This window comes from Strongylocentrotus purpuratus, unplaced genomic scaffold (genome assembly GCF_000002235.5).
Source record: "Strongylocentrotus purpuratus isolate Spur 01 unplaced genomic scaffold, Spur_5.0 spur5_contig_837, whole genome shotgun sequence".
NCBI lineage: Eukaryota > Metazoa > Echinodermata > Echinoidea > Camarodonta > Strongylocentrotidae > Strongylocentrotus > Strongylocentrotus purpuratus.
Window position 1 is genome coordinate 1,026,383 of NW_022145543.1, and position 11,482 is coordinate 1,037,864.

At 36.1% G+C, this 11,482-nt stretch overlaps 1 protein-coding gene and 1 non-coding gene across 2 annotated transcripts; both read right to left on the reverse strand.

The window, feature by feature from the left end:
- Nucleotides 1–2,680: 2,680 nt before the first annotated feature.
- LOC589852 (aquaporin-8) lies at nt 2,681–9,291 on the reverse strand. The gene is made up of 5 exons (XM_789484.5): nt 8,816–9,291; nt 6,036–6,162; nt 5,182–5,432; nt 4,623–4,757; nt 2,681–3,831 (listed from the first exon to the last, which is right to left on the reverse strand). Exons 1-5 carry the CDS (start codon nt 9,046–9,048, stop codon nt 3,786–3,788), a joined length of 792 nt encoding a protein of 263 aa, XP_794577.1. The 5' UTR covers nt 9,049–9,291; the 3' UTR covers nt 2,681–3,785.
- A 1,977-nt stretch (nt 9,292–11,268) lies between these two features.
- Nucleotides 11,269–11,350, reverse strand: TRNAL-AAG. The gene has a single exon. It is a non-coding gene; the product is annotated as a tRNA-Leu (tRNA).
- Nucleotides 11,351–11,482: the final 132 nt, after the last annotated feature.

Here is an 11,482-nt window from a genome sequence, read left to right on the forward strand (position 1 = left end):
TGTATCACTTCGGAACACCTGACAAAATATTGAATTCTTTTGGAAATGAATGAAATCCGAGACGCAGAAAACAAGATGAATATTTATAAACTGAACCATTATTTTTTATATAAAAGGGGCATAGTCCAAGAGTAATACTCTTTTATTACATCACGCTTTCCTCTCAAATAATTTCACAAATCAGCACATCTATTTGCGCGTCCCCATTAAAAGGAGTTTCCCTCTGCGCTTAATGAAATCTTATTCATAGTCCAAAACCGAAACTCCTTTGTTACGTCACGCTAGCTCGCTCAATATCGAAATTCTTTTGTTACGTCACACCAAAGTCTTTGCTCCAATCATACCGCGCGACTCTTTACCCAAGAACGAATCTCTTTTGTTACGTCACACCTAACTATCAAACTTTACTCCAATCAAAATGCGCAAGATGTTTGTGACGTATATGCACGCCTCCCATGGACCAACCCTGCTGTGCTTAGCTACGCAAACAATCCAGATTTGAGAAAGAAAATGAAATTGCGATTCGACGCGACGAGATGCGATGTCTAAACCGCTGTTTGTTATAGTCAATCTTTTAAAGGGGATGAGAAATGTAACCAAGAAAAGGATCAGGATTAAACCAATAATATCTAACATCGTTATTTTGAATGATTGATATGGTGAGTAAACCGAATGGCACAATTTTGTTCATTTAGCACTTTTGGCACTATTGCGCAAACTATGAGCTTACTAAATAGTTTTTTTTATCTAGTATAATCAAGGAGTTTGGTCTAAATAAATAGCAGTATTGTCTCAACTATATTTTGACCAAAGTGGCAAAGATTCTTACACAAAAGTCATGTTATGTTATAGACAATAATATGTTCATTGGTATAAACACAGTGTTTTGAGAGAGAGAGAGAGAGAGAGAGAGAGAGAGAGAGAGAGAGAGAGAAAGGGGGGGGGGGGTGGTAGAAGAATGTGCAGGAAAAAAAGTTGGTAGATCTACACCCCCTTCTATGTTCATCACTCGGATACCTTGTAATCTCGCATTCATTGGCCTCGTAAGATTTATTTTGTAAACAAATTTTAAAAAGGACAAACCTGGCCCATTACATTGGCTAGACCCTTCTAAATTCGTGTTTAAAATTTGTGAATTGTGACGTTTGGCTTTAGCTTATTTTGATATCTCGTTTAAAAGAACGTTCAGTCTCTATAACAAGAATTAATACGTCTCACTGGCCTATACATTGCTTTTATTATCATCATACAGTATAAGTATTTAACAGGACTACTATGCACTCCTGTCAATCTTTATTTTCCGAAATAGGATATTGATTCGAAAGCACCAAAGAAAAACAACTCTTCTCAAGATGTGAACGCATCGCTGCCATTGACAGGCATTCAACAGACAGCCAAAAGCGAGATGGGATTTTGCCATTACCAGCCGGAGATGGCGGCGTTCACATCATTTGTATCCGCAAGTCGAAGTGCAGTGAGTGAAATTGGCGTCCCTCCTGCTTGCAATGGCAATTCCCCCCTCCCTGAAAATCTGACGACGCGTTTTCAGAAGCTTTCCCTCCGAAGTACCTTGGATACCACCTGTTTGAATGGAGTGGATCTAGACGATAGCGATGACCACGGTGACGAATCGGAGGATGGTGACGGTGTTGTCAACGGTGTGTTGTCTTCATCTGATGTCGACATGGTGGATGAGGTCATTGACGATGACGAAGGAAGGATATCATCACACCGAAACAAGTTTGATCGAATTCGGCTCGACGAGTACCGCGCCCACCTGGTCGACCCCGCCAGCGAGGTCATCCAGTCTTTCTACGAGAGGTGCAACGTTCGATTAGGCAGCACGAACAACAACTCTAACGTCGACTCGATGCAGGCTTCGTTCACCTCTTCGTTAATAGCATTAGATATCCCAAATGCACCTCATGGGACTGTCGGAATCTCGCTCCCAAAATCACTACGCCACCAGGCCTTGAAGCACAGTGAGAAACCCGTCTTGTTATCGTCATCGACGCCAGACGACCACGTAAAGAGACGACCACGAAAGAGGGTATCATTCACGAGTGCTCCATCGGTCAAATGGTTCAGAAAAGACGATAGGATTGATCTACCCACGAAGGGAATGGAAAAGCATAATCTCATCGCTATTTTAAGACAACTCGTATTACCACAGAGGAAATACAGAGAGGAAAGTACGTGTAAACTGAAAGTTATACCCATCCTGAAGAAAAGATATAAACGACTAAAAGCATGACAACTTTATTTGAAGAAAAAAACACTAAAGAAAGTTTAATAGGGAAAAATTCACTGAGAATGGCGCTAAAGAAAATTTCACAATCAACGGTCTAGTAACAGCGACAACAACAGCAGCGACAGCAACATAAATATCAACAACACCATCTACAGCAACAGCGACACCAGAAACAAGAACGACAACAGCAGCAACAAAAACAACAGCGGCAACAACAACATAGCATTCCCATTTGTATACTAGAAATCCGTTTTTCTTAATGACTACATACATTCTGGTTTTAAAGGTCCCAATCTGACATCATCAAAAGGATATACAAAGCTTATAAAGGTGGTCACGTCATTAAACATTTGAGGCATGCACTTTCTTTCTATATACAATTATCGAGATCATTTCCAGAAAATGAAATAAATCAAACAAAACTCAAAATGTGTTTACAAACTAAGTGGCAAGTTTATTACCAGTAAAAATCAGATCTGTACATATTTAATCATTTATTTCTTATTCTGATTATCAATTCTTTCTAATCATAATTTGTTACTTCTTTATGTACATTTTTTGAATTAATTGCACTTGATTGATTAAAAAAGTTTGATTCACTAATTAGCTAATGCTTAATCAATCTAATTTTTCTAATTCATGTAACGTAGTGCTGGATTGCGTATTTCAATGTATGTATTTTGCAGATTTTAACACATTGTAGAATAAGCGATAGCAACGGGGAAATGGGCACAGAAAAGCATCAAGGTAAACGCGCTACAAGGGAGATTTTATCACGACAATTGTATTGTAAGGACAATTATTTAAAAATATATTTGAAAAAATCCCAACTTAACGCAATTTATTCAAATCGCATCTATTACATATTAATTAAAATTTGTGTGTACAAGCGTATGATTAATAATGAAATATGATTTAACTACAAAAAAGCTTAGCTATTTTCTAAAACTGAAGCAATAAGTTTTAGAAAGAAGGAAAAAAAAAACTACAAAAGAATGTCAATATATACAGAAAATGATTTCAAAATAAGCAAGTGCACATCTTCGAAAGACATTAATTGAACAGGTCATTGAAATTCTTAATGTTCGATGAACTCGACGAAAGGCAAATTTATGTCGTAATAATTGTGTTCAAGTTTAAAACGTCTTATTCAAATAAAAGGGCTCAAAGAAAATGAAACGAAAGGGTTTTTATTAATAGTGGTTGTGGTGTAAGGTATGAATAATTAATATGTGATATTCATTTGCCAGAAGCTAAGCTCCTTGAATTTGATATATTATGTATACTCCTGATGTATACCTCTAATGTGTTTTGTATATTTATAAAGATACATGAGTTACCGAAAATATTAATGAAAACAAACAAACTAGTCCAAGGGGCTTTTCGTAAATGAGAATATTTGTCTCAGTGTTATATTTACTTCTAATATCAAACAGGAACAAAATCACTCGATTTGGCAATCAGAGATTCGAATTTTGTAGTGAATGTTTCACTCTCATAGTACTCCTAAAACTTGTCGACTCATTGTACTGGCTTAATGCTTGAGGATGAAACGCTTCTTACGATCTCCAAGAATCAACCTAAGGAAAAGAAACAAAAGAAAACAATTGATATTATAATGATTAACCAAGCTTCAATACATTATATTTTCAGGTACCTTATTATGACACTTAGTTGTTATCTCTTTGTGCCGTCATGCCGAGTGGCTATCTCATAAACATGATTGGCAAACCTGCTGTAAAATAACTTTTATAAAAATGGACCTCGCACAGCATGCTTGATATAAAGATTTTAAAAAAGAAGATAGTCAACCCCCTCCAAGTCATATTGGGACACAAGTTAGTCACGTTCACTTCTCTAGAAAGGTCAAGTTCAAGATCTCTGTATATGGGTGACCTTTGATACAATATATTATAGAGTCCTGATTTAAAGGCATTTACATTTGCCCCTCAACTGGATCTATACCAGTAGCGGTTCTTGAGGGGGTCTTGGTGGCTCAAGCCCCTCCCTGCGTTTAGATAAACATAATTGAGGTACATGTAGAAAATGAGTACAATAACCCTCAAGCCCTCTAAAGCCCTCTCCCCCTCACCAATACTTCAAACATGTTGGCAAACTAATATGGGGTTTTAGAACTTCTTAAAGCCGTTTTGATAAACTTAGATTTGCATTGTTTTTATGAGGTCTATTTTGTGCAGGCAAATGGATTATCTTGGAAGAACCCTGTTTGTTTGATATCATTTTTCTTCCATATTGGCAATCTTCGCTCTTGTCTGCAAAAGTGATCACTGAATCTCATCGACCCCAGCCCCCCCCCCCCCCATTCATTTTTTTTTGTCAGTGGCACATGTGATCGTTTCGGAGTAAATACCTGTAGAAGAGACCAGCCAGAAGTCCGCCAAGCGCAGGTCCTGCCCAGTAGATGTAGTGCTCTGCCCAGTAGCCCGAGATGACTGCAGGTCCGAAGCTACGGGCGGGGTTGAAAGAGCCTCCGCTGGAGTGGTACCTGTAGATTAACAGATGTAATAGAGAGAGAGAGAGAGAGAGAGAGAGAGAGAGAGAGAGAGGGGTGGGGGGGGGGGGGGAGGAAAAATGAGAAGATGATGGATACTACATCGGATTCAAACAAATAAAGTAAGACCAGTACATCTCACTATCACCATCCCCTACTGGTCCTAACTCATATCATAGATAAAACAGGTAAAGAGAATGATGTCACAATATGAAAAACTAAACTTGGGCTAAATTTGCATTATGTTAGATAAAACCCCTGTGATTGTTCATCATTCACTAAAATTTAAAAAAAAAAATTAAATCAACCATTCAAATTAAAAATGTAAAAAAAAAATGCAAAAAAATAAAATCAGCTTTATTTTTCCAGAAATGTTTGCTTTTGATTCGAGGATAAAAATATTAAGATTGGCACTTACGCGCAAATGATGCTGACGAGGACGGCAAATCCGTAGGCGAGTGGGCCGGTGCTCTGGCGGCCCTTGGTATCAAGGTTGGCCATCAGGTAGACGAGAAAGATCATGGTGCTGAGGACGGTCTCGATGACCACAGCGGTACCCGTTGTCATGTCCAGCTGGCGGTTGGCGTCGTACTTGTCGTAAGGTACCAGGCCGCGGTATTGGTTGCAGCCGCCCTTGATGTCGTAGTAGGAATCATTGAGGACCACCGCCTGCGAGAGAGAGAGAAAGAGAGAAATTGAAATGACTATTTGCTTCATTATTGAAATGAACAAAGTGTAGTTTTTAATAAAGTTCAAGGGAATTTTCGAGTAATTTTGCGTACACTTCGAATAGAATGGTGTGGATAGATCATGGTGTGAATTCAGGTATGAAATTACATTTTGTTTAATGTCGTGGTATAGTGGTTCAAGCACTTGACTCTCATTCCAAGGGTTGAGGGTTCTAAAGACATTGATTTTTATTATTATCATTATTATTTTTATTATCATTATTATCATCATTATCATTATTATTATTATTAGTTTATTATCATAATCATTATTTTCAGTATCATATTGTCATCATCATCATCATCATCATCATCATAACGGCATACTTTTTAAAAGTGTTTCTGATTGTTTATTTATTCTAAATTATTTTGCCAAGTGAATCTGTGATATTTCAAAAATGAACTGCAATTTGTAAGTGATCTATATTAAAATGTATTAAAATGCATGTATATATATCAGTAATGGTTTCAGTTAACACAAAAATGTTTACTTTCCCTTTAATTCTTCATCTAATACTCGATTTTCCACAAATAAAAAGTATACCTTGATGAAAGCCGCTCCAATCAGAGCCCCCAAGATCTGGAAGATGAAGTACATGATGGCGGCGACTGCGTTGATACCACCAGAAAGAGCCATAGCAAAGGTTAATCCGGGATTGAACAGGCCTCCACTGCTCATCAGCAAGAGATGGAGAGAGAATGAGAGAGAGAGAGAGAGAGAGAGAGAGAGAGAGAGAGAGAGAGGAGAGAGAGAAAGGGGGGGGAGAGGGAGAAGGAGGGGAGGATTAGTAACACGTTAATTTTGTTATGTCTGCTTCTAAATCCAGCATGACGTGATCAAAAAAAAAATAGTAATTGCTAAATGAATTCATAATGTCACCAACGACTAAAATGCATTTTACTCCGATTTCTGACATAATTCATCTAAAAAATACAATCACTATAATTTTATCATAACATTTAATATGATTGTCGACTTGAAATATTCTTGAAATATCATTTTCTCAAACATCGGTGGCTGTAGTCTTTCTCGTTTAAATAATTAGAAATACGAAATAGTATAACTTCACGACTCTTCAAAATAGAAAAGATACGAGGGCTATTATCAAGATTCTAGCAATGAATCATTAATTTGTATTACATTTTGTCTGTTATAAATAATGTGCAGTCTGAATTGCTTTAACGGCTTGGGTCGATGATAAAGATCAAACTTGAAGATAAAGTAAACACGATTTGCCATAAACCGAGCAAACTGCATGCATGTTTGGCGGTTTAGTCATCCACGAATAGCATTATGGGATTGGGAATTATGAGACCATGGTAATGGAGAAGTATTACGTCATTTGATGATTAACTTTGACAAACATTTAAAAAAAACATTAAAAGTTGGATAACAATGAGTACGATCAAGATAATAGTGTGATATGAGGGAAGTAAATCAGTATATCAAATTTCATCTTTTAAACAATCATTTCATGATGCTACAGTAACCCGTCATTAGTGCTGGGAGGGTAAATTTATAAAAAGAAAACTTTAAAATGACGCTAAAAAACAAACGATTTGTCATAAACGAAAGAATCTTTGTGTTATGGTTTTGAAATGACTGAAATTTAAAGAGTACTAAACAATGTAATTCAAGTTGGGAGGTAAAGTATCATATTGGTTTCACACTAAGTTTATCATTTTCATCATAGTTATTTCTGTTCATAATCATATTTTCGTTTGTCATTATTGTCACTGTTTACATCGTTGTCTAGCGTGAGTCAATAATGTCAGCAGGATATATTCATAATATTTCATCAATGAATATTACATGTGTCTCTGCTGGCAAAAAGAAGTCATAATATGAAAATTACAATCTAAATCCTAAAATTAAAGAAAGAAATAATGTCTAAAACAGATATAAAATATGTATGTACTATGTACATATATACTTTTCTCCATACCTTGTGAATACAAACTCGACACAATAATCCTCTACTTTTTTTACTTTTTACTTCATGTTTCTTAAACCCCGTGTGTTTCCTGAACGATAATATTAAAAAACACATTGTCTGGAGAATGACAGTTGTCATTAAAAGTAGGCAGCCCTATGATTCTGAACAATTCTATTTGGAAATAAAATATAAAGGAAAGAATACCATGTTTAATATATCCATAAAGTATTTTTTGAAGTGTGATCATGTCTTAACTTGACCATAACTATATACATCTTCGTTGATTAAAGACCGCATTTCTCAGTATCTCCTAATATAATTTTCTAAGACATATACTTTTAGAAGAGGCTATGAAAAGATATTATTAAGCTGACTATGATACGTTGTTGGTTTCTTAAATTCTTAGTAGTAAAATGGAAATGCATTTACACGATTGTGACAGACGTGGCGCAATACAAAATATGTTCACTATTATTATAATCAAAATTGTAACGCAGTGGACAAAAAAGTGCAGAAGTTTCATGAATCTGAGAGGGAAAGAAAGGCGGAGACAGAAAAACGCACTACAAAAAAGAGAGGACCAAGAAATCCCGCGCTTTGAACCGACAATCAAAACTTATTAAATATTTTGGAACATTCCCCTATGTTCGCCGTCACGGTGCTAACTCTCGCATTGTTTGTCAGTTTGTAAACTTTAATTTCATTAAAATCAATGTGTTTTATCAATAAACGGCCAGATTGTTGGCAGGAAATTGGCAGGGAAACGTATACATTCACAGTAGCTCGTAAAACCAACTTCTCATGGAGGCAATAACTAATATTTAATATCATTACATAATCTGATGTGGGTACAAACTCATTTACTATGATGTATCGAGTCTATTCAATATCTACGTGATGATGTCTATATAGCATGTTGGTCGCCATTTTGAATCCGATGAGTTTTTAGTTTTTGCACATGCGTTCATGTTCACACCACAAAATGTTGTCATCTTTAAAAAGAGTAGAATAATATGCTGAATAAAATAAACAGAAAGATACTTGAATTGGCTAACATGAAGTGCTTGTATTTATTATCAGACATTGGTCTGTAGTACAAAAGTTGGGTCTTTCTAATAATGGTTATAACGGAAATGAAAGGTTATATTACGCTTCTATATATAATAATAATTGGGATGGGGCCTAATCAAATTCGAAGCCTTGCGAAGGGATTACAAAATATCAATTAAAATGGCGTTGCTCGAAAAGAATGTGTTGATGAATCGTGATAGTAAAGCTTATATAACATAATGTATAATAAAAATAACATTACAATTAAATCTATTATATCAATACACATGTATTTATGGCATATTCGTAATAACAAGTTTATAATTGAACTATTCACCTGATGTTCAAGAAAGCTGAACAGAGGAAGGCAATTCCCAGGCCTTCTGCAAGTGCAATCGAGGTAACATCCATGGTCGTTACTGCCATACATGCGATGAAGGTATATACCATGGTTCCAATGAACTCAGCGAAAGTCGACTGGATGAACTTCTCAAAGACCGATGTCGCCTTCGACAGCTCGACGATGTCGCTGGCATCGATCGAAATTTTGTCGTCTTTTCTGCGCGCCATTTTTGTTATATTTCCACCTGAAATGTATCACTATATATGTTCCAAATAGGATGTTCAGGTAGCAGCACCAAAGTCACCAATTTATCTTAGTGTATTCACCAACAGGTATAATTCGCTTGTCTCAGGTATTACTCCCAAGGTATGCGACGCGTGAAGACAAAAATGGCGGTAAAGTAAACCTTACAAAAACGAGCAAGTTGTCTTGCAGATGTTATAACGGCAACACCCTGGTATTTTGCACGGACGCACACACATCCGTGGTACTCCAATAAACAAGCGGGTTATTGCTGAGGAAGACGCGATGCTATTGGCTAGTTCCGAAGCCATTTGTTTGAAGAGTTGCAAAAGCAAAGTATGCATATTATTAATCATTAACTCAAGATGTTGTTTGTGGAATGTTTGATATATGAGTCTCTGTGTTGGAATTATCAGATGAATATAATTGATCTTCACCTCTCCCTAAAGCACTTCAAATGTTTTCTGTTTGTTTAATATGACTTATATTTTAATGTTGAATCATGCATGTTATTATCTTTATTTATATTCTCCTTTTTCGGTCTCGTCTGGCTTCTTTTTGTGTGTGCATTGATTTGGTTTATTAAAAAAAAACATCATGCAGCTCAGGGACGATGTATGTTTTACAAAGTAATCAGATATTTAATACGTGTATAATACCATCATCAAAATACAAAAGCAAAAACAGTAAAAATGATAACATAACACAGCATTATTATTACACAAACAATACACATCAGTGAGGGCATTAGTAAGAATTTCCCACACATTGGACTGTTTCGAAGGTACTGAGTGTGGGTAATATTATTAATGCCGGAACAAAATGATGTGTATTATTTGTTTTATAAGATGATGTTTTATATGTTTATAAATTGATGTTTTATAGCATGAGTTTACTCAATAGTAAAACTACGTGTTACTGTTAGGCAATGCCTGGTCACGTGTACGCTCTCAACCAGGATCGGCCTTAATTATCATCTTATAAAAGAAGATAATTCCTACCGACGGTCCACTGGAAAACGACAAAGAAATATCTCGCCTGATAATCATATTGCTTTGTTTTATCGGTCTATAGCAGGCTGTCAGTCTCATGGGCGTTCGGTTTCGTGAACCCTTTAGAACTTTGTCCTTGTCGTTATGTTCTAGTATTTTTTTTTGTCGGCCTCGATCGCGGGCTGTCGGTTATTTCATCGGGTATTGAAAGTTTGTCTCCTTGTTACATCAAAACAATTATCTTATCGACCATTAAAATTAAGAAGATGCGAAGGGGCAGCGACATCGATTTGGGAAGGGATCGCGTTGGTTTGGAATTATCGGATATTTATGTATTTGAAAGAAGGAGTATGAATGATATAAAGACTCCATCATTCCAGTATTTGGAAATATTCGTTTTGTTATCAGTGTCCTACGTTCATTCAACAGTGAGTCAGAAAATTGAGGGATTAAACATTAACAGACGAATCGCGTACCAGGAGTCTATGGTCACAGTTTCTGTGGAACCAAACACAGTTAGTTAATGATTAACTTCTTCTATTTGTTTGCATAATATTTTGAAGAGCTTCATATAGTTCATCATGTCTGCTCATACTACTCCGAACCAGACGTTGTATACGAATTATGGTGGCGCATTTTGTTTACTCAATGAGGTCATTAAAGAAAGAAAATGGTATTTAAAGTTCGATTTAAAAAAAAAAAGTGTTTTAAAGGTACGTAAATTAACAGGTCAACCATTAGAGTGATTATTATAAACTTTTCTTTGCAGTTCATTTCATCACTATCGGGTGATCTACACTTGGAACATGGTAAAGATTTTGTTAGGCTATTATTAAGTGATACCGTACTATGAGCCCTTATAATTTATAGCTTGGATCAATTTTGATGCATACACATTTGACATTATTTTGTCATTAACATAGATTTACGTAACACTAGACTAGACCGCCAACCAACTAATATTTTAATAGTAAAAAAAATGCTATATTTTATTTCCGTTTGAAGATAAAACTACAAAGATTTAAAAGACAATTATCTTTTTCATAAAGAATACACAAGTTTTTGGAAGATGTCTTGTTTGAAGGGGAAATAACAACATTTTCAGGATTTCTCAATCCTCCCTTTCTCTCACATGGTGCTCCCGCAAGCTTACTGTATAATAAAAAAAGATTTAAAGATAATTTTTATTCAGGTGAAAAATGCAAAAGTTATTGGCAGCGGTGGGATTCGAACCCACGCCATCGAAATGACTGGTGCCTTAAACCAGCGCCTTAGACCGCTCGGCCACGCTACCTTGATGAACGAGGTGACGCTTTACAGTTTATAATCCGTGCAAAAAGTTATAACTGCGTGCATGTGTACGTATCACAGTCGCTTCATTATTATTACAGTGTAGTCCCATATACCAACTCGGCGGTTGGCTAGT